The sequence below is a fragment of the Danio rerio genome, chromosome 2, assembly GCF_052040795.2.
Source record: "Danio rerio strain M-AB ecotype USA chromosome 2, GRCz13ab, whole genome shotgun sequence".
In the NCBI taxonomy this organism is placed as follows: Eukaryota; Metazoa; Chordata; class Actinopteri; order Cypriniformes; family Danionidae; genus Danio; species Danio rerio.
In genome coordinates, this window is record NC_141022.1 from 46,698,669 (window position 1) to 46,723,829 (window position 25,161).

At 34.4% G+C, this 25,161-nt stretch overlaps 1 protein-coding gene and 1 long non-coding RNA gene across 29 annotated transcripts in view; both read left to right on the forward strand.

Moving 5' to 3' along the window:
- The window catches only part of pard3ab (par-3 family cell polarity regulator alpha, b), a 189,776-nt gene that overhangs the window by 10,179 nt on the left and 154,436 nt on the right, over positions 1–25,161 (forward strand). For all 28 annotated transcript variants that reach the window (XR_015477619.1, XR_015477622.1, XR_015477620.1 and 25 more), the window contains 1 exon segment: positions 20,285–20,386. Coding sequence is in view for 5 of the 28 variants with exons in the window: in NM_001423693.2 (NP_001410622.2) it covers positions 20,285–20,386 (102 nt within the window). In the remaining 23 variants the exon portion in view is untranslated.
- Positions 8,698–13,973, forward strand: LOC147837212 (uncharacterized). The gene is made up of 3 exons (XR_015478868.1): positions 8,698–9,907; positions 10,224–11,507; positions 12,182–13,973. It is a non-coding gene; the product is annotated as an uncharacterized LOC147837212 (long non-coding RNA).

The following is a 25,161-nucleotide window of genomic DNA, read 5'->3' on the forward strand; positions in this document are numbered from 1 at the left end:
ACCATCGGATATTAGGCATGGATATATACATACATACATACACACATACATACATACATACATACATACATATATACATAATGTATGACATCGCTTTGTAAACGTTTATTATTACCATTTGATAAGTCTCCCCATACAGTTTGATAGAGCGCTTGGATGCAGAAGCAGTTTCGTGTGACCTCACACTTAACAAGCGGATTAAGACATAAAAGTCTCAGCACCCAGGGTTCTCTTTAAAGTGTGACCTTAGCCCCATTGTACCTTAAAGGGCCATGAAACCCCCTCGTTTCAGCAGGGTGTTTTCACACCTCTACTTTGGGAAAAAGTCATAAAAGTGGGCGTGTCCAGCTCTGTTTAAGGGGGAGTGTCGGAGAAAGTAAAGAGGTTTGGTGTGGGAGTGTCTATTTGGGCACGCTGAATTTCAGAGTCAAAACACAAAACCACAGCGGACAATGTGACTGTTTACATGGACATCTGTAGTCGAATTATTTGCCAAATTATTAAATGGTGGACTTTAACTGCAGTTTGGCTCTTTCATTCAGGGAATTCATTCATGTCCCTCCCGACAAACGTGATATTTGATTCGAGGAACTGCTCTAAGCGTTTATTTTTCATGCAATGTTTGATACTGCACGGCGAATGAGAGAAAAAAAACTCAGCATTTCCCGTAAACTTAGATGCACACGGCAGGTAGTGTCAGAAAGCCGCGTGTGTTATTCCGGTCACAAAATCCAACACGAGGTTATAGTTTGGTTGTAACTGTTAGTGCTAACTTGTTTACACTCGGTGCAATAGTTTGTTTGATATGAATAAAATACGAACTGAATAAACAAAGAGCAATGGTCGCTCACTTACCAAATCTGTAGAGACAGGACAATCCACAGCAACTAGAGCCGCGTCTTTATTTAGAGGAGACTACAAGCGAATCCAGATCTCAGCGTTTGCAGATGAGAACAGCTCTCAGGTAAACAATGTTCCTCCTTAGACACGTAAGTTATTGTTGTCGCGTGTCGCGTACACTGTTAATCCACACGTGACGCCAGCTGCGCTCTCACAGAGAGAAAATGAAAACAAAACTTAACTGCAGCAACACTTCACGCTTGTTTTGCCAATACAACGTGGCGTCTCTGCCGTCTACACTCTGACAGTAATGAAAATTAATGAAGTTGCACAATAGAGCGCGCTGATTGGTTTGAACCAAGCTTTACTCATGCATTAATGCAACACACTGTAAGACGTAATAAGACACACTCTGGCACAGACGCCCAGTCTGCACGCTGGAATACAACACTATTATGTCATGACCGTGACGCAGCTTCAAAAATTAGTTTCAAACCGGAAGTACGAATTTGCTTGAAATAACGCAAAAACAACCAATTTACACTTTATAGTGAAATATAGGTGTCCTAATAGTGTTTTTAGCAGTGTGGGACACATATACGACTGTCAACAGCTCAAAAAATGTGTTTTGGTGTTTCGTGACCCTTTAACGCTGTGCTAATCATCATTCTTTATCACTACATAAAATACTGTAAAACAATATCATTTCTGTCTTATTCTGTGACTAGAAGCTGCACCAGTTCACAGAAGGACATTATTTCAGACCAAACCTCAGTTGACACAGTAGCTTTGTGTTTTCATTTTCATAAATGATTAGACATTGTTTCCATGTCTCCATGCTAAGCTAAAAACAGCATTTTAGCTTCCACTGTTGAGTGTAATTCTTAATCTTGTATGCATCTGTGACTCATTGTTCAAAATAATAAAGTGAATTAATATTCATTTGCATGATTAAAGGAGCAATCATTATATATTTTTCATTAATTATTTCAGCAACAACAGTTGAGTAGTAAAAAAGATGAAAGCTCAAGTAGCTAGCTATCTATGTTTATGAAGTTTTGCAAACAAGTAAGAAAAGTGTATTTTTTATCTTAAGATAAATTAGTTAACGTAAATATATTTTATGAATATATCTGATATGGTTAATTTATTTATTTATTTATAAATTTTTTTTCGGGGCTTTCAACTTTTTATGATTAGAAAATTATAGCGAATTGACAGGAAAGCATTGGGAGCAGAGAGTAGGGAAGGATAGGCAAAGAAGCGTGAGGCGGAATCGAACTTGGGTCGCTGTGAGCATCAGTGTGCATGTATCGATGCACTAACCACTACACCACTGGCGTCAACTCTGATATCGATAATTGAGAGAATTTGTAGATAGACATGTTTGTGCATTTTTAACTGATGTATTCTTAAACATTATTGTGCCTATTTGTTTTGGGTTTGACTTATTTAGTTCTTTTTTGCATTTTTCTTATGTACAGTTAAAGTCAGAATTATTAGCCCCCCTTAATTATTAGCACCCCTGTTTATTTTTTCCCCCAATTTCTGTTTAATGGAGGGCAGATTGTTTCAGCATATTTCTAAGCATAATAGTTTTAATAACTCATTTCTAATAACTGATTTATTTTATCTTTGCCATGATGACAGTAAATAATATTTTACTAGATATTTTTCAAGACACTTCTATACAGCTTAAAGTGACATTTAAAGGCTTAACTAGGTTAATAAGGTGAACTAGGCAGGTTAGGGTAATTAGGCAAGTTATTATATATCAATGGTTTGTTCTGTAGACTATCGAAAAAATATAGCTTAAAGGGGCTAATAATTTTGTCCCAAAAATGTTTTTAAAAATATTAATAACTGCTTTTATTCTAGACGAAATAAAACAAATAAGACTTTCTCCAGAAGAAAAAATATTATCAGACATACTGTGAAAATTTCCTTGCTCTGTTAAAAATCATTTGGGAAATATTTAAAAAAGAAAAAAAAATCAAAAGGGGGCTAATAATTCTGACTTAAACTGTATAATGTTTGAGGCCATCAGTGCGGCTTCTGTACTTGAGGACATTTTTGATATTGCAAGTTAGCCCCGTTGTTGCAGTAGAAAGTAGTTACTACACAAAACTCCACTGACACCAATGTATGGGCTTTTATTTGGCCTGTCGGAATTATTAGACTTATCGCACCACACATTGACCTGACCCCAGTTATTTTTGTTGATGCAATATATATTGCTTATATATAAAAAAAACAATTCTAGCAACATTTCAGCTGATTGTGCAACATATTTACCTCTATTGGGAGTGTCATTATGGTTAAAAATAATATAGTATTTTCTATACATTTCTTAAATTAGCAGATGTCAAACCCTGTGTTCCAATGCCTCATTATTAAATGACTATGATTAAATTAAATATTCTCATAAATAAAATATTATGTGTTCTTTGGAAGAGTGTACCTGCTTTGTGGTGATGTTATATTGTCATTCCGACATTATATAATGAGTGGCATAAAATGGCCTTAAAATGACAGTAATATCGATTATCGCAATATATTTTGGTGCAATATATTGTACAACAAAAAATAGATATTTTGACAGGCCTAGCTTTAATCCTTATATGACTCAAAGGGAAACTCTACTGTATGTCATAAACACAGTAATGTGTGTAAGACAGCAGTGTGGACACAGTTGTTTGGAAAGTTCTTAGTACTGTGGGTCATGTACACGTCTGAGTTCATTGGTTCAGAACTTCTTAAAGCGACAGTATCTCATTTAGATAGCCATATAGACCCACGCGATTTACTGTTACCAAACATGTCATCATTAAGTGCGAGCTTGAGTGTGAATGTCAGAATGCCCCGGCACTTTCTGTTTAAGGCTCACACATTTGTTTGTTCTTGTTGGTACTTTCCATTTACATCAGTCTTGATGGCCTACTGAAGTCCTGTTTAAAGTATTGTTTTGCCTAAAAAGTGAAAATTCTGCCATCATTTGCTTATCCTTCACTTATTCAAAACCAATTTGAGTTTATTCTGTTGAACAAAAGAAAATATTTTGAAGAAACGTCTGACACACATTGACTTCTATAGTTGGAATAAAATACTATGGAAGTCGATGACTGCCAGCAACCAGTATTCTTAAAACATATTTTGTTTTCAACAGAAGAAAGAAACTCATAAACATTTAAAATCGCATGAGGGAAAATCAATTCTGAGGTAATTTTCATGTTTTGAGTGAACTTACCCTTTAAAGTTTTTATAAGATTTCTGTCCTCTTAAAGGTATACTGCAACCAAAACTCTGGTCAGACCTTCAAAATGCCAACTTTCTGTGCTACAGTTGAAACCAAAAGTTTACATAAACTAAAAAAAGGAACATAACCATTTTTAAAAAAATGTCTGACAGTAAATCATACTAAATGTTTACTATTTTAGGTCCGTTAGGATTACCTAAATTATTTACATTGGCTAAATGCCAAAATAAGGAGAGATTTATTTATTTATTTTTTTTTAGAATTTTTATTGATTTCTAGACAGTCAAAAGTTCAAAAGAAAATACATTTTCTTGCTATTTTTTTTAGCTTTGCTTATAAACTGTATAACTTTGGTAAAATGTTTTGGGTATCCTTCCACAAGCTTCTCACAATAGTTTGAGGGAATTTTGGCCCATTTCTTCTGACAGAATTGGTATAACTAGTCAGTTTGTTGGCTGTTTTGCTCGCACAAGCTTTTTCAACTCTGCCCACAAATATTTTATAGGATTGAGGTCAGGGCTTTGTGATGGCCATTACAAAACATTCACTCTGTAGTCCTTAAAGCACATTTTAACTAATTTGGCAGTATGCTTAGGGTCATGGTCTGTTTGGAAGAACCATTTGCAACCAAGTTTTAATTTCCTGGCTGATGTCTTGAGATGTTGCTTCAGTATTTCTACATAATGTTCTTTCTTCATGATGCCATCTATGCTGTGAAGTGGACCAGTCCCTCCTGCAATAAAACTGTCTCACAACATGATGCTGCCATCCATACTTTACACTTGGGATGGTGTTCCTAGGCTTGTAAGGTTTCCCCTTTCTTCTCCAAATGTAACACTGGTCATTGTGGCCAAACAACTCAATCTTAGTTCCATCAGACACACAGGACATGTCTCCAAAAATGTGTCTTTTTCCCAGTGTAATTTAGCAAATTGTAATCTGGCTTTTTTGTTGATTCTGGCTTGTTGATTTTCCCCTGTTGTCACACAAGGGGAAGCAGTGTGTTTGAGGTTTTCCTTAAATACTATTCTACAGTTGTTCCTCCTATTAACTCAAATGCTGTCAATTAGCCAATCAGAAACTTCCAAAACCCTGACACCATCATCTGAGCTTTTTCAGAGGCATAATAATCTGATAAATATAAAAATATACAAAAATATCTCTCTCATTATATATATAAACTGAGGGTTTCATGCTAACAAAATGCTAGTATTGGGTTAATTCATGTAATAGAAACATATTAGCAATATGCTACTAATATGCTGCTAATGCTATAAATGTGTTTAGTAATGCTAGCAGAGTAAACTTAACTTAACATGCTAATTCATGCTACCAATATGATAATCATTCTAGAATCATATTAAAATTGATTATATAGCCTACCAGAACCGTTTATACCAAATATTATATGGTATTAATCACATCTTTAGGGGTATAGACTAAAAATCCATTATGTAAATGTAATGCTTTTACGAGTGTCGTATTTCTAGTATAAACAGGTTTTGCTATATTTTTGGTACATGTTGGAAAACATTTTCCCCAAAAGGGTAGCAAACCTGCCCATACAAGTGAACACAGTGTGTGAGTGTTTGTCTGTGGGTCAGTCAGTGCAGTGTTTGTGCACGTTGTTTATCTGGCTGCCAAGCTATTCTGAATAGCATGAGATCCACAGAGGGGTATTTCAGGCAGCATGAAGGACTTATTTCTCCAGCGACTGCTTTTAGCTGCATGCTTTTTGCATTTGTGTGAATCTCTTGATGTGTGTGTGATGGAGAGATGCAGGGATTGTGTCTTTATATGGTCGTGTCTGTAAGATCTTTGTCGCAATGTTTAAAACATCAGCATTAATGTCAGCGCAATAGTCAAAGACGGCAGCTTTCTGCTACAGGCAGCTGTGAGTGTGTGTGTGTATAAACATACAGGATTCAGTCTATATAACACTGTTTCTTTAGCTGGAGGCGCTTTTATGTCTCAAGAGTTTTTGTCAGATTTTAACTTTTGTCTTTTTGTTATATGAAGGTCAGATGAAAACGTTTGCCTTGACTTCATTTATTTCCACTGTATTTGTGCAGTTGGTAATTGTAGATTTTAAAAAGGTGCATAAATTTCCTTTGACGTTTTGATGACCTTTTCTGACATTTACTTCTTACTTGAAGTTATTCAGCACAGACAATTTATACAACAGTGGTAAATGTAGCTGTAAATTCTAATACAATTTCTCATTTTACAGTAAAATGTTTTTTAAGTCATTTATTTTTTTATTTAGTTCAGTTTTAGTTTTTAATAATAATAATATTATAATAATTCCTTACATTTATATAGCCCTTTTCTAGACAATCCATTTTAAAAAGCTATTTTACACATTTGGGTGTGGAGTGGAATCTCCTCATCTACCACCAGTATGCAGCATCCACCTGGATGATGCAACGGGAGCCATATTGCGCCAGACCACACACCAGGCCAAGATGGACAGAGGCCAGTGGGCAAACTTGGGGAAGATACCAGGGCTAAACCCCTATTCTTTTTCTTAGGCATCCTGGGATTTTTTAAAGACCACAGAACCTGGCTTTAATGTCCATCCAAAAGACGGCGCTCACTGAGCAGTATAGAGTCCCTATCACTACTGGGGCATTAGGACCCACACAGAGTGCAGTTTGAGTGCTCCCTGCTGGTCTCACTAAAGGCTGATTTATACTTCTGCGTCAAACGCCGGCGTATGCTACGTCGCTGACGCATAGCCCTTCGCCGTGGCCGTCGCCGTCACTGACGTGCACCTCTCAAAAAATGTAACTACACGTCGCAACGACTCGTAGCGCAAGCTCTGTGATTGGTCGGCTTGGTAGCGCTGACGAGTCTGGGCGGGACCGAGAGCCGCGCGAATGGCGTTAGGGTTAGGGTTACCTCATAGTACCTCATAGTTAAAGTTGTTGCACGTCCGCCGGTTCCTGCCTCAAAATGAGTGAGTTTGAGCCACTTGTACTTCCCGGAAGTGTTCAGGTAAAGCAAAAAAGCAGAGAAGAAACTCGACACAGAGAAACATTTACACCTCACTGCCAACTAGCATTTCGGAAGTGTTAATGCAGACCGACAGAGACAGCGCGCAGAAGTATAAATGCACAGCTACACGCGTTGCCTGCGCCGTGGGTTACGCCGGTCACCTGACGCAGAAGTATAAATCAGGCTTTACACCACTGCGGGCAGCAACCTAGCTTTCCCATGTGGTCTCCCATCCAGGTACTGACCAGGCACAGTCCTGCTTCGTTTCAGTGGTCGACCATGTGTTAGCTGCAGACAGCTAGCTGCCGGCAATTGATTTATTTTATTTTATTATTTTATAGATTTTTTACCAGAATTGTATTTTCAGTGCAGTCTTTTTCTTTTATTTCAGATGTTAAAATTTATAGTAAAAAATATAATCTGAACAAAAAGTACAATTTGAAAGTGAATCTTTCAGTGAAAGTCTTATTTGCTTTCTGCCTTTTATTTGTTATTTTCCACTCCATTTTTACTAATATGTAGAGCACTTTATTTATTTTTAATAATGTATTTATATATAAATTATGTATTGTATATTATTGAAAATATCTTTTTTATGCATTACACACACACGCGCACACACACACACACACACACACACACACACACACACACACACACACACACAAAAGTCTAAATATTTACACGATGGCCAAATGTGTCCCTGCCTAAATCACAAAACCAGGAAGTTTTTCTTTTATGCAAAAACATTTTGAAATGGCCATATCTTTGCCAAAATATTATTATATTATAACAAACCATATAGACAGCTTATTTATAAGCAATTTCATGCAAAAGTCAGCCTTGCCATAAAAAAAGTTTTAATAGCAAATTTAAAAATAGCGAAAATACTTCGTGTCAGCAAGTAATTTACAGTATATTAAAAATACTCAAAACGTCTATGTTATTGTTTTCAAACTATTATACTTGATTTTCCAAAGTCACACAAGTGCTAATTTCACATCTGTCACATCCACAACAGAGAGATGTCACATCCATAACCAAGCTTTTCCTCATAAATGCAAAAAAATCTAATAAAATAAAATCACATATTTTTGTTCTATAGAGGCAAAGTTTATTCGTTTGATTAGCATCGTTTCTTTTGGGTTGTGTAGTTTAATTCATAGAATTTCTACATAGTATATTGTATACAAAGTATACTCAATAACCTTTTTGTTCACTTTCATGACATGTTTATTTCCTCATTAAAATCTAAAAAATGTTTACAGATTGATGTTTTTCTGATCCCATAGCTTTGTAGTTTGTTGTTTTGGAAAATATAAGCAAATGTTTAAATATAATGTTAACATACTTTTTAATATGAATTTATATTTTGATATTTTACTGCAAATGTTACATCCATAACGCTGCAAGTGATCTTGTTCAGCTTTTGTATGGTGCAAAAAGAAACATTTAAAAAAAAATCTATTTGGTTTGGTAGTCCAGGCTCCCATACTCTATCTGACAAAAGTCTTGTCGTCAATCCCAGTTGTAAGAGCAACAAATAATAACTTTAGTTCTAGTTGATCATTTGGAAAAGTGGCAGAATGTAGATTTTTCTGATAAATCACCTACTGAACTGCATTCCAATCATCACAAATACTGCAGAAGACCTATTGGAACCTGCATGGACTCAAGATTTTCACAGAAATCAGTCAAGTTTGGTGAAAGAAATATCATGGTTTAGTGTTGCATTCAGTATGGGGACATGCAAGAGATCTGCAGATGATGGCAACATCAACAGCCTGAGATAGAGGTCTGCATTTCCGCGGCAATATCAATAACAATATCGCTCCCGAGTGAGCGAGCGAGCACGCGTATGTATGTGTGTGAATGAGACAGCGTGAGGTTGCTTTTAGCTTGTTTGTTGCTTTGTGGTGTGTGTGTGTGTGTGTGTGTGTGTGTGTGTGTGTGTGTGTGTGTGTGTGTGTGTGTGTGTGTGTGTGTGTGTGTGTGTGTGTGTGTGTGTGTATGAGTGAGAGAAAGCTCGATGTTGCTGTCTCTGTGTGTGTGTGTCACTTGCTTGTTTATACAGACAGTGTGTTATAGGCTGTCTGGACTCTGTATTGCTGGGTGGTTTTCAGTTTTATTCTCCTCCTTTGCCCATTAGCGAGAATGGGCGCGGTGGGTAGAAAACAGAGCAGGTCGGGCAGCGGGACACCAAATGCTGATCATAAGTGGGAGCGGTTGGGTTTGGACCTGGCGGGTGCGGGCGGGAGTGGGATTCAAAATTTAGTCCCGCACAGATCTCTAGCCTGACATTTGTGCTGCCCATTACATTATAAACCACAGTAGAGGGTACATTCTTCAGCAGGATAGCGCTCCTTCTCATACTTCTGCCTCCACATCAAAGTTACTGAAAGCAAAGAAGTTCAAGGTGTTCTAGGATTGAACAGCCCAGTCACCAGACATGAACATTATTGAGCATGTCTGAGGAAAGATGGAGGTGGAGGCATTGACGATGAATTCAAAGATTCTTGATGAACTCTGGGAGTCTGGCAAGAACACTTTCTTTGCCATTCCAGATGACTTTATTAATAAGTGATTTAAGTCATTGCAGAGATGTATGAATGCAGTCCTCCAAGCTCATGGAAGTCATACACTATATTAAATCTTTTTCCACTGCACAATGACTTTATATTCAATACTGTACATTATTTCTGTTAAGTGACAAGACTTTTGTCTAAGCAAAGTCAGGCCTTACTGTCCTAATTAAATAATTAAAAAATCAAGGCATGATCATATTTTATTTTGGTAAAATAAGCGTAATCTAGAGCCCTTATTTTAATACTTATACTTTAATACTTATACTTTAATACTTATATTTTAATACTTAGCCCTAATACTTATTAGTATTAGTTACCACTGATTCTTTTAAGTGTAATATCTTATATAATAGTTTGTATACTTATGTATTGTGGCTGTTTCCTTTTATAGATTGGTTGGATTTATGTGACTTATTTCACTTACTTAATTTATTTATTTTGTCTTGTGGTTTTGTGTTTCTGTGTTCTGTGTGTTATGGCAGTCATTACATAAGCAATTTCCTGCGGGATAAATAAAGTTTTCTAAGTCTAAGTCTAAGTCTAAGTCCTTTACCTTTCATATAAGCCACTTCTGATGCCAAATGATCAACTAGAAGTCAAGTTGTTATTTGTTGTTCCTAAAATTATACTCGTTAGATGTTTTTATCTTTTTTTATTGTTCACTGATGTTAATGATTCACAGTTTTGGGGAACCCTTAAATGCATTGCATTTACGCTAGACTAGTGTTTCTGTGTTGAACCTGTGACTGGTTCTTTGAGGTTTGCAGTCGTTTCGGGACTCTGTCCTTTCTGCCTGCAGATCCAGTTGATGACAGATGAGTTTTAATGGCCGTTCTATTTTTAACTCTTACACCAGGCATTAATGGATGTATCTTAATTGAGTCTCGCTGAAATGACTTTGACTGTGCGTTTGGGGAAGAGCCACTCGGATGGAGACTGAGAGTGAGTTTACGGGTTCAGTGTGGTCTGCTCTGAATCACTGGACAAAGACAGACAGAATGAAAGAGTAAAATACAGATATCTGAAAACGTCACACAGCATTGTGTGTGTTATGTAAGGGTGCAGCTGTGCTTTGGGATTTGCTCTTCTGTGCTTGTGTACAGATATGCTTATGAAAGGGAGAGTGGGCCAAAGGTGCAGGAAATTTTAGTGGAGAGATTTTCAGGATGATTTAAGCCTTGGTGGGAAGTTAATTACTCGTTTAGCAAATTAATTTAAATAATTATTTGAGGAGCTTGATTAATTTGTTGAGGAAAGCACCTAAATAAGGGTTTATTGTTTTAATTTATTATAGAATCTAAAGCAGTTTTACATTTACACAACAGTATTTTCAAAGCAATTTTGCTGCTGGTTTGTATGTAGAATTAGTGGTGTTAAGGATGTGTTGGTTGCAGTGAGAGGTAAATACACACCTTGCTGATGAAGCGTTTAAAAAATTTGAGCAACAACAATTTTACTATGTACTCCGCCATTGTTGTGTCTTTGGTTTTTATCTAAAGTGTTCAACATATACGAGTGCACCCCACATAAATCTCTCATTTAAATTAATATTTTATAGGATGCTGTTCAATATTGTATTTTTGCATATACATTAGTTTAGTCAGTACTGAAGCCAAATCTGGAGCTAATCTTACAAAATAACTTAAGAGAATGGTTGAAAAATGAGTAGCTTAAATTAAATGTTAAGGAATAATATTAAATAGAGTTTTCAAAAATAGCAAAAATCAAGATAAACAAAAAATATATACAAATTTGTTAAAACGTTGTATGTTTTTTTTTTTTTTTCAGTATTTTGCATGAAATTAAATTAGGGCTGGGCGATAAAATCTGTATCGATTAGGGATGCTCAAAATAATCGATTAACCGTTAACCGAAAGGTTGCGTTTGTGACAGATTAATGATATTAGTTAAACGATTAAAATTATTATTTTATATATTTTTATTTTGACTGCATAAGGGGCCGATTGAATGCGCGTTTGCGTTAAGAGGGGCATCTTTTGCACGCGGCTCATCCCAGAGCAGCTGTTTGTGTTGTCAAGACAACTACAGAGAACTTTTAAAGAGCTTGGTTTCCGCTACATTCATTCTTCCATGGCGGAAACCAAAATGCATCCCTTCACGGCTACATTACCCATTCAAAACATTCTGTTATTAAAAAGAATCAGTCAGTATTTTCGTTTTGTAAAATAAATTAATTATTAAGGTGAAAATAATTTAGGACAGTCCTATTTATTTTATTCATTTTATTTAGTTTATTCTGTTCTTCTGTGCTAAACACTGCAGGTGCGTGAAAATGCTCTGTTGTATTGTTCTATTATTAATATGCTAGCATATAAAAATAAATCAGTATTTTAAAATGCAATATTTAATGTGTCAGACACAAAATAGACACGTCAATTTGTTTAATATAAAATTAATAGTAATCTAACCAGTTAACCGTTAATAACCGATTAATGAGCGGCGGTTGTCGGTTAGCAAAATTAACCGAAATGAGCATCCCTAGTATCGATATTTATTGACCGAACACCATTGTCAATATCAATTGAAAATAAGGTTCGGTATGAAGTTTTGGTATGAAAGCTACAGTTTTATGAAAATGTGCCTGCTGAGCGCACGCCTTGGAAGCAATGCCAATAAGCTTAGGGTGTAAGTTTGTCATTTCCAATGGAGGTGCATGACTTGCAAGACACGCACATTGGAGTAACATGCAGATGTTGTGCAAGCAGCGCACAAATACACATGACGCGTTCACATTTTCCAGCCGCACCTAGTTGAAAACATATAAACTTTTGCAAATGCCCCAAGCGCGTTGCAAGTAGAGCGAACCAATCTGCTTCAATAATACGTCAATAATGCCTCAATAATAAAAAAAAAATTTAATCCACTGATGCTATAGTTTTGCTTGCAAGAGATGCCGATTTTTTTTTTTTTCCCCACTTTTGGCAATAAAATATTTGATTATTTTTGCAAAAAAAAAAAGCTATTCACATTAAACTATTCTCAATAAAAAACTATTCTTATATACTCTTTTGAAAAAAAAAAAAGTATTTTACATAAAAAATAAAATGTGATCTTTTATCACATGAATTTCACATATTTGTAGCCCTGTTTTGTGCGTACGCCGCGTTAAAAAAAAAAAAAATTGACTTCTGGTGTGCAAGAGCCTGAGGGAATCAAGAGTTTCAGTTTCAAATTATCAAGAAAAAAAAAGAACCACTGGGATGTTCTTTTTTTGTTTTTAGACTGCTTATAGTGAAGTAAACAACATGAAGCAGCTCATGCTGTTATTCATTCCTAAATCTGGGGTAATATGCTGGATTTGTAAAAGGCTCCATAAATGAGGAACTTTTTTTTTTTAGCGTAATATAAAGAACATTTTGGGTGGCACGGTGGTGCAGTGGGTAGCACGTTCACCTCAAAGCAAGAAGGTTGCTGGTTTGAGCCTCGGCTGGGTCAGTTGGCGTTTCTGTGTGGAGTTTGTATGTTCTCCCCTTGTTCATTTGGGTGTCCTCCGGGTGCTCTTGATTCCCCTATAAGTCCAAAGATGTGGTATAGGTGAATTAGGTAGGCTAAATTGTACGTATAGTGTAATTGTGTGAAAAAGTGTGTGTGGATGATTCCCATTGATGGGTTGCAGCTGGAAGGGCGTCCGCTGGGTAGAACATGTTCTGAATAAGTTGGTGGTTCATTCTGCTGTGGTGACACTGGATTAATAAAAGGACTAAGATGAAAAGAAAATGAATGAATCTTCAAATTCATTCTAATTTCCATTCTAGAATGAAAAAGGTTTCATGAGTGTTAATGATTTTATTTTGAGTTAAAAGTCCCTTTTGAATCAGGAATTGCGTTATAAGAACTAAAGCCTCAAGGCTGTTCCCTTAAGCAAAAACTTTCCCCTCAAGCCATTTTCCTGGTTGCATTTTCACTGTCACTAGGAACTCTCAAGTGATTCTGGCTGACAGTGACATTAATGGCCTTTTTCTACTAAATGGTAAGGTAAGGTAATGCTATAGTACTGTACAGTACACATTAGGGCTGCACAATATTGGAAAAAATCTACATTTTCTGCAGTTCATATTTTGTTATTGAGTGTAAATTCACCATATGAAATGAATAGCTCTGTTTTTTTTAAAGAATTTAAAAGTTTAGATTGATTTGGATTATTTTTTTGGGGCAGTCCACCTGCATAAAATATAATAATCCAATCACAAGCATTGATACACACAGTAGAGCAAAAACACAAATGACAGAAATAGTGTTTTGGGGTTTTCTATGAGTATTAAATGATCAAATGTAAAAAAAAAAACACTGTATGGGTTTCATTGTATATATACATAAATACACTTACCATTCTTTAAGTTACAAATATTAGAATTTCCGGTCTCTGAATGCTTTCATCTGGCTTGAAATGATCACACAGTCACATGCCTTAAAACACATGCAAATGAGAAACTTATGGTAACTTTATATGGTTAAACTTTGCAACTTTGCAAAATCGCATGTTTTTCTTCTGGTCAAATATAATCTGGACTCGATGTTGCAGATCTTTTGATGGGACTTTTTCACTGTCAAAAGTCCCAAATTAGCAAACCGTACTGGCACTTTTTAGACACTCTTCATAAAGGTATCTAGCAGAACAGTAAGGTACAAAAAAGGTAGAGTTAGACTCGCTGCTTAATGTTATTGGTTTACAAAGAATTCTTGCCATTGTGTACAACAAGGGAATGAAGTGGCATTTTTAAATACATAGCCGAAACACAAAACCAAAATTGTAGTTCAATAAACCATGATCTCACACAGCTTTGCATGTATTCTTGAGCCTTCCTGATCTTTTAAAAATCATCGTCGAGTTTTTCCTCTGATTATGGGTTAGCATCTCTAGAATCACTTTTTGAATTGAATGAAGTATGATCTATTCTCAAGTTTAATTTCATCAACCTCTCCATTTCCCCTGAAATGTTTTGCTTCCTGAATTCAATAAAACATTTTCACAGCTGAAATTAATCTGTTATTGAATCTTAGCAAATCCTTTTTCCAGTTGTACTCAATCTTATCTTCTCAAATGGTATTATATACTTTTTGCAAGGAATTGCGATGTTGTGCATTTTGGTCATTTTGTTTTCCACTTTTTAAGTGTATTTTTTTTTTATTTCAGTTTTGCATTTTCCTATTTTAGTGAATTTTACTATTTATTTTTTTATTATTATAGAAAAATTTCCTTGGCGATTAAGTAAAATAACTAGGGATACTCCAATCAGGATTTTTGCAGCCGACACAGAGTACCAATTCCTTGTCTTGGCGATTAGCCGATACAGAGTACCGATTCTGATTCTTCAAGCACTATGTAACTTTGCTATTGCATTAAGCACATTTTTCCTTTAAGTATGCATCTTCCTCTGCTTCTAAACTAATAAAAGAAACACTTGTGATCAGTTCATAAGATCAGCGAGATTGGTTAGGACTGATCGAGTCACTAAATGTGATTATCGGCCAATACCACTCTCCGGCCGATCGATCGGGGAATCCCTGAAAATAACATGTTATTCCATTTTTTTTTAAGTTGGTTATTTAAAGTTCTATTTATTTTTGTTTTATTGTAATGTTTTTTATTTGTAGGTTACATTTACCTGTATGAACCCTCAATTTCATCTCAAACTTACTCCAAACTTGAATTTTCTATATATTTATTTATTTATTTTTAAAGAAATGATTCTGCAATTTGGCCTAAAATCTAAATCTCGTGTCTGATCATTTTAACTCTATTATGATTTATCAATGATTTTTTTTATTTAACATTATTTATTTAAGTTCAAAGTAAGGCTCAAGAATGAGTCTGTCGTTCTACTTGACCAGAGATCAGATGTGGCTGCAAAGTGGCAGCAGAAGTAGAAATCAGCCACAGCCTTTAACAGAGCGGGGTCATGTGACATGTAGGAAAAGTAATTGAAAAAATCGTCTTGGAAAATTTTTTATCAATTATAGGTTCTAAATGTCGATTACTTTTCGATTAATCATCCAGCCCTGTTAAATCTCCAATTAAATATTTATGTTATTATAGCTCCTTTGAGTATAACACAGATTGAGAATAAAAGCATTTACTCCTCATAGAGCAACACATTAGGGCTGGGCAATATGGCAAAAATGCCATTTCGATAACTATTTACCATATTGAATGATAAAGATATATATATTTTGATATAAGTTGATATGTTTCTAGATTTAAAAGAGTACCCCAACAATGACTGATGCCACAGAAATTAGAGAGTCCTTAAAACGGCATAACATTTTCGGCCGACAAATTTAAAAAAGTCGGTACATCTCTAATATCAACACACTTTTAGATTCCTGTTGCTGCACATATCTGCTGTGTGATTGGCTCTTAAATCAATATAGAGTCTAAGAGCTTATCAATGTTATTAACATAAATTATTTAGCACGATTCAATATCATTTATAGGCCCATTCTTACTAGACAAACATAATTTTTTACCATTACTGTGAGTCATATGCCATTTCAGTATGTCACAAAAACAGTAAGGACTCTAAGCACACATTCCTTAATGACGTTGTTCACATTTTGAGATGCTTCAGATGCCCATAGGTCTCTAGAGTAAACCCTCATTATGCTGGACATGAGTGTGTGTGTGTGTGTCAGTGCTGTGAAATGACTCCTATTTCCTGTATCCTGCAGAACGAGAGCCAGTTTGTTGAAAAAAGGGGCTTATAAAGACTCTTTCTCATGGAAACACTTTGCTCTCTGTTGCTGGAGACTGACGTTCCCTTGTTGGACCGCATATTTGATTTTAGCCGACATGCACTCTCTGTCCAGTAGGGATGGGGGAAATTTTATCATTTTACAAAATACTGGTAAAATATCTTTTATAGTATAAATTAATAATTACAAGTTCTCCCCACAATATGAGTGAATAATAACGGTAAAACTTACAAATCTTGAATCTGCCAGTACAGTCTATAAATTTACTTTAGTATTAGTTAGATTTAATATTAGCATTTTACTATAAATGTGTGGTGTTATAATTAATGGCATACAAAATAATAGTTTGTGTTTACATAAGTTAGTTTTTAATGTGTGTGTGTGTGTATATATATATATATATATATATATATTCTTTTATTTATGTGTATACATGTATAGAAAGTGTTTATATATTTATGCAAAATATTTATATTTTAATTTTTTATTCTATAAAATAATATAATTTAAAAATAATATACATATTTAAATAATACAACATTGTTTATGAAAATATAATATAAAAATTATACGATTACATTTATAATTCTCGGGGTATGAACAATTTTTGTCTCTCTCTCTCTCTCTCTCTCTCTCTCTCTCTTTCTATATATATATATATATATATATATATATATATATATATATATATATATATATATATATATATATATATATATATATATATATAACATTCTGTTATTTCTAATTATCAAAAAAGTAATACTTACAATACTAACATGAATCCCACCGGAGGAGCTGGAGGAAGTGTCTGGGGAGAGGGTAGTCTGAAGTTCTCTCCTAAGACTGCTGCCCCCGTGACCCGGCCTTAGAAAAACGGCAGAAAATGAATGAATGAATAAATTGAACGGTATTCAAATCTAGAAATTGAACAATCCAAATAAAATAACATGGTTATTGTATAAACACTTCTATTCAATTATTTAAAAATAATATTATCAATATCCAATTAATAAAACCAATTAATAATATCTTTCCGATTCAATAAATTATTTAATACTGCAATGTGATTATTGAGGATACATTGCAATATCAAAGCTCAACGACATGTTGTTCAGCCCTAGTTTCAAGTCCATATCATCAACCTCTATTGTCAAGAGATTTTACATAGCTTTATTAGCTTCATAATCGAGGGATTGCATTACCACAGCATTAATAAACACCACACTGTAAAGTTGAATCTCCAGTTGCTGTGTTCACGTCTGTTCTCCTCAGCTGCTCAATAAGACATGGACACTCTTGTATCAAATGCGCTCGCTTGTCTTTGACAGCACAATCCTCTCAGTTTACATCACGGGTCTTTTCGAGAGTGAACTTCTCATGTTACCGAACACGTCCTCGTTTAGGGTTATTCGTTTCTAAGCTGGGAGGAAGAAAGGAATGAAGAGATGGAGATGAGAAGGGTTTTTTGTGATGTCTGGAGATGTGGAAGCATCACTTCTCTTTGCAGAAAAGACTGAGGGAGGAGAAGGGGCGGGCTCATCAGGTACACTGATTGGCTAAAATCTGGAGAACACTGATGATGTCATAGTAAATTGAGTTTAGATTTGCTAGTAGTAAGTAATTGTGTATGGACTGTTTTAAACAGGTTATTTTGTTTTATTTGTGGTTTATTGGTTGATAAATGCATATATTAGATTGACGTGATGGTTTTTGAAACTCTTTTAGCATGTAACGTAGTGCTTGTGCTACAGATTTGCTCTTTTCTTTGTCATTTATTTAATTAAAGTTTCAAAGAGATACCATCATACATTTTAGAGTTTTGAGACTTTTAGGTCATCTCAGTTAATTGATACCAAAATAACATTAACAATAATGTATTTAATTTATTAATAACAAATGATATTCATTTTTTTATATTAAATAATAATATTTAACTATTTAAAATGAATAATACATTTATTAATTGATATGTTATATGTATATTAAATCACATATTATAATATAAATGTTTATTAATAATAATAATAATTATAATAATAATAACAATATACAATTAAGAAACACATATTCAGTAGTTGCACCTCTTTTAATATTATTATTATTATTATTATTATTATTATTATTATTATATGTATTTGTATTCTTATTGTCAATGATTTTGAATTGTTGATAGTTCTGATAATTCTGCAGCAGTCATAATAATTAATACAATTATTATTATTATTATTATTATTATTATTATTATTTTTATTATTAGCATCATTATTATTAATTTGATGATAATAAAAATATAATTAATAAACATGACATTTTTATTATATTTTAAACAGCGTGCTCATTATTATCAATAGTAATGATAATAAAAATACACAAAATAAGGTTTAATATACAACAAATATGTAACATTAAATGAACTCCCCTGTATTATTATTATTATTATTATTATTAGTAATTTTAATATCGTTATAATTATTTTGAATTATTAATATTTTTAATGAGGACCTATTAGTATAATATTGATAATAATAATAATAATAATAATAATAATTACTATAAATATAATAATAGCAAATATCAAGTACACTATCTAATGTTATTATTATTCTGAATGTTAGCATTAACTGCTATTATATGGTTAGTTTACTAAAAAAATCACTGGCACAAGATTTATTCACTATTGAAGCATTCGAGGTTGAAATGTTTGGACTGTTGAAAAGATACACCAGCCTGTTGCCGTTGCAGAGCTTTTTAAAATGACTTTGATTGGATTTCACTATACAAAGTAAGAGTAAACATTTATTCATTCATTCATTTTCTTGTCGGCTTAGTCCCTTTATTAATTCGGGGTCGCCACAGCGGAACTTATCCAGCACGTTTTTACGCACGTTTTTACGCAGCAGATGTCCTTCCAGCCTCTCTGGGAAACATCGACACACTCATTCACATACCCAATTCACCTGTACCGCATGTCTTTAGACTGTGGGGGAAACCGGAGCACCCGGAGGAAACCCACGCGAATGCAGGGAGAACATGCAAACTCCACACAGAAAACCCAACTGAGCCGAGGTTTGAACCAGCAAGCTTCTTGCTGTGAGGCGACAGCACTACTGCGTCCCTGAAAGAGTGAATAATGGGCTAATAAAGGGTTTTTCTCCTTAATGAAGACATCACACACATTTGTTAATAACTTTACTTTTATTATCGGCCCGACTGCAAAGCATGGTTTTGAGTGACAGATGTTTTAGTTCATGGTCTCTGTGACTTTGAGTCTCAGTTGTTTTGTGTTGTCTCTATGCACTGATCAGCTGTGTGTGTGTGTGTTCTTGTTTTTATATCCCAGTGGGGAGTTAAACCTGAATGTACACAGACTTGTGGGGACTAAATTAAGGTTCAAAAATACATGATGAATTATTTAGAAAAAGGAAAAAAAAAGTAGGGTTGGTCTAAGAGGACAGAATATGCAGTTCGTGCAATATAAATATCACTGTTTATGAGAAGGCTCCACAACCATTGTAAACCAGGTGTGCGTGCGTGCATGGGAGTGTGTGTGTGTGTGTGTGTGTGTGTGTGTGTGTGTGTGTGTGTGTGTGTGAGAGAGAGAGAGAGTGTGTGTGAGTGTGTGTGTGTGAGAGTGTGTGTGTGAGAGTGTGTTGTGTCTAGATGATGGTCTAGATTCAGGTGCATTATCCTGATTAGTTAAACCCTCATTATATGTGTGTGTGCGCTCTTCTTCATTGATTAGAGTGTCCTGATTCTGTGTGTATGCTTGTGTTTGTGTGATCTTGTGTGTGTGTATGTGGGTTAAGACCCTACTAGTATAGAAATACTTTGATTTCAGCTCAAGTCAGACATAAATTGACTGTTTTCTCTTTCTGTGTGTGTGTGACAGGGTGAGGAGTACTGGGTTCAGGTTTACCGGCTGGAACACGGTGATGGAGGAATCTTGGACCTGGATGATGTGCTGTGTGATGTGGCCGATGACAAAGACAGAGTGAGCCATGCATTCAGACACACACACATACCACACAGACAGACAGACACACTCCAACATTCTCTTCTAAAACAGGCAGTGGTGTTCAGTGTGTGCTGCTGTAGTAGTATATATTTTAGTTACAGGTATCAGATGACCGTTGTCTCCTAATGACCATGACCTAATTTGAGGACGTCTTATACACAGAAACACATTCGAAATTGTTAGTCGTGCGTATTCAGGAGGACAGTTGAGAAATCCGTAAACAAATGCGTGTTTATTTCAAATGAAAGTATCAGTCTAGCTGATTCTTACATCCTGCATCCTTTTTCAAACCTTTAGGCTGTGTCCCCTTTAGCGTTTAGACACAGATTTTCTTAAAAACTGACAGCAGACGGTAAGAAAACTGTTTCTTCAATACCTGCGTTTAAACTTTAGCTTATGTGTAATGTAGCTGTGTGAACACGAACAACATCTCTGATTTGAAGTTCAATGCAAAGGAAGACATTGGCTTTTAAAGAGTTAGCTTAGCATACAGCGAATGATGTTTGGGGACTACAAAAAATGCATCCGGGTTACTGAGATCACAAACGCTTCAGGATTCATGCATACAACCCATGCAGTGAAGGGGCGTGAGCAGAGGTGCTGTAATGTTATAGAAGAGAAGGCTAAAATGCCGTCAAAACACTGGTTTTTCCATAGAGCTTCTTGTATTTCTGTGTTTGGGCTTCCAAAGGAAACAACACACACAGAGAAGTGATTGCAGTTTAATTTTAGTTATGTTCCAGAGATTTATTAAAATACATATAGCTCCAACATTTGACAAAGGACAGCTTGCAGAATTTCTCCCGGTTCAGTGCTGGATTCAGCTAAAAACTCCTCAAAGGAGGAGCAGCTCCAACCATAATAGATGCTGTGGATTGTGAGCTGCAACTGGTAAGTTTTTTTATTTGTTAAAATTGATCTATTACATGCACAGTTTCTAGCGTTAACTGTATCTTGTAGTAAGGATGTAACCAAGGATGTAAACAATGGGAAATGCTGTTTGGCACCGCTAACAATTTAGCAGCAAGTTCATATTTATCCATCAAATCGCTGTAAACACCCACAATCTTCAGCAGCGCTGCAGTGTCTCTCTATGAGGATGCTTTCCCTGCGTTCTACATCTCAAATAACGAGCTTGCAAAAGATATGATAACGTTTCATATTACTAACACATGCTTACAACCTGAATATAAATAAAAGACAGTTGTCAGATTTCATTTTAGAGAGCAGGTGTGAGGTTTAGCTGTGTCCTTAGTCTTTAGTCCCTTTATTAATCTGGGGTCGCCACAGCGGAATGAACCGCCAACTCATCCCGCATATGTTTTATGCAGTGGATACCCTTCCAGCTGCAACCCATAACCGCGAAACATCCATGCATACTCATTCACACTCATACACTACAGACAATTTAGCCTACCCAATTCATCTGTACCGCATGCCTTTGGACTGTTGGGGAAACAGGAGCACCTGGAGGAAACCCACACGAACACGGGGAGAACATGCAAACTTCAAATAGAAATGTCAACTGACCCAGCCGAGGTTCGAATTAGCGACCCTCTTGCTGTGAGGCTAACGTGCTACCCACTAAAGTAGTTTTTAAATTTAATTGAATTTAATTGTTAATTTTGTTACAACATTCTGCCCCAGGACTACAGATGTAAATTAGCTTGAAGGCTAACTCTGTCACAACATTGTCCCTGTATAAATGAATGAATGAATGAATGAATGAATGAATGAATGAGACAAGACTCTAGGGGACTTAAAATTAGTCTATTTCTAAAAAAAAAGTAGTGTGTTTCCTTAATAGCAGGTGTAAACGGGCCCTGAATGATACTCTGTGTTCTCTGTGAGTCACTTCACCTGTTTGGAATCTGGAAATGCTCTGTAAGTTTCATCTAAATTCAAACTCGGCCATACTTTAAATTCCACACATTCTTCTCCTTTAGTGTTTGTGTTCATTTAACCTGGGCTAATTTGTTAATACCTTCAGCAACCATTAACAGTGTAGTTCTCACAGTTTTAATTAGCACACTTGATAGTTTTTGATGGATTCCTTAGAGGTCATCAGGTGAACTGATTCAAAATGATGATTTAGCAGTAGAAATGCGCATTAGTAGCAGATTTATTATCAACCTGATAGTATTCTGATAGTATTACCAGTTTTTTTATATAATCATATTTGTTGTTGATCGTTATATTTTTGTATGTTCTCTGATTTTTACATTAAGATTAATTCAAATGTAGTCTTATGATTTAATAATATTGCAGTTGTTTAATTTTGTATCAATTTTTTTTTTACAAAACACTGTAGAATTGTTAATGATGATAATTATAATACTCACTGTCATGTTTTTAAACAAATAGCTTGGACGTAATACAAGCAATAATAATAAATATTATTATTATTATTATTATTATTAGTATAAGTTTTATTATTATTATTATTATTATTATTATTATTATTTTTAGTAGTATTAGTATAAGTTTTGTCATTATTATTATTATTATTATTATTATTATTATTATTATTATTATTATTATTATTATTATTATTATATAAAATAATACTTCAAAGGTAACCCTATGATTTAATATAACTTTTTTGACAAAAAGACTGTTGAAATGTACTTTTAATATTATTTAATTGATGGTGGTAGTGAGGATGATGATGATAACAATAATGATGATGATAATATACTCACTGTCGTGTTTTTTTTAAACACATGACTAGGGCGTAATACAAGTAATAATAATAATTATTATTATCATTAATATTTTATTTTGTTGTTGTATAAAATAATACTTCAAAGGTAAACCTATGATTTTAATATACATTTTATTGACAAAACAGGGTAGAATTGTACTTTAAATATTATATAACCTATAGGTATAATATCAGTAAAATGTATAATAATTGTAATAATAATGTTAATAATCATAATTATAATAATGTAGTAATTATTATAATTTTATTATTATTAAAAATATGAAAAGTTTGTTATTGGTTATTAAAATTATATACTGGTATTATTATTTAGTGTTTTGTGTTGGCTTTGATTTTTTTTATTTTATTTTATTTTTCTTTTACAAAATAGTGTATAATTTAATCTCTTAAATATTTTGTCACTTTCATTGTTATTGGATATTAAATTTTATGTTCTAATTTCACAGATTGTCCAAGATTTGCTTTACTATATTATCTTTATTACATTTGTTATTACAATGATAATATTCATAATTATTGTATGACATTAAATTTAAAGACATTTATATTTTTGACGAAGTACTTCTTGACCATCAAATGAACATAATTATTGGCTTTCTGTACTTACATAAAATAATCTCAATATAAGTGCTTCTTTCTTTGGTATATCTGTATATTTAAACTCTTTAGTGAACATAAACAATACAATTGCAGTCATAGGTATGGGACGATAACCGCTTTCAAGGCATACCACGGTTTGGAAAAGTCAAGGTTTTAAAATTGTCCAAATTTTCTGCAATACCCTCCCTAAGGTATATGTACGATTTTTTTTATTTATTTATTTTTTGGCAGTTTTTATTTTATTTTTATTTTATTACTATTATTTTTTTAGGACAGCAGTATCCTCAGCAGAAAACATATCCAAAGATGCCGATTTAAACTGTAAAAATATGTTTTTGAAACAATGAAGACAGCAGAAGTCAATAATTAATTTAGCCTGACATATTTACTCTACCAAAATATTTAAATGTTTCTCAAATTAAAATATATTGTGTTCAAAATGAAAAAAGTTTTAGTTTTTTACCCAGACATTTAAAAAAGAATATATTTTAGAGCAGTAAGCACAATAACGTGAAACCGTGATGTTTTTATCCAAGGTTATCATACCGTCAGAATCTTATACCGGCCCATGCCTAATCATGTAAAGAGCTGAATGACTGAAACATCAAACGAACACGTAAATGATTTAAACGCTTAATAGAAACTCTCGTCCTTCTGCCTTTGTTTATATGGCTGTCTTTACAGTGCATCTCCGCTCTCTTCTGGCCAAACTTTGTCAGTGCAGCTTCTGTTCTCCTCAAGTCAACATGTTTTCTGGGCCAGAACAGATGATATCGGCTTACCGACACCACAGACACTTCTCCAGCACGCAGTTGTGTGTTTGATGTGGTGGGTGTGTCTGGGTGTGCGCACACGTTATTTTAGTTCTCTGTGTGAAAGAAAACACACTTGCCATCTGAGCCTGAGATCATACCTCCATATTTATAGCGGATCATGTCTCGCTTGACCATAAAAAGGTGTTTAGGTCACATCCTTCTGGCGTTTTGCACAGATTTTGACTGAGTAACTGCACCTGCGCTGACAGGAAACGCAGTCCACAAACAGGAAGTGCTGCTGTGGTTCTTTAATGTGGCTTTTTGTGTGACTCATTCTAACTATAGTTATACAACAGTACAACAAAAGTGTGGACTGGCTGGAGTTGATAATCCTTCAACAAGTTTGGATTTCTTTGTGGTAATCAGATAATGATTTTCAGATATACACACAATCACTGAAAACACAGGCTTACTGTAGTTCTGAATCCTTTATCATCATCATCTAGTGGTTTGGCTTTTTGTTTTTAGTTTGGCATAATGTTGGTTTTGGTTTAAGTATATTTTAGTGAGCTAAATCATAATATAAATGTGTCACATTGTTTAGTTTTTGCTAAATGTGTTTGTACATCTCTAGAATATTTACTAAAACACCCTAACATGCTAACCCAAAA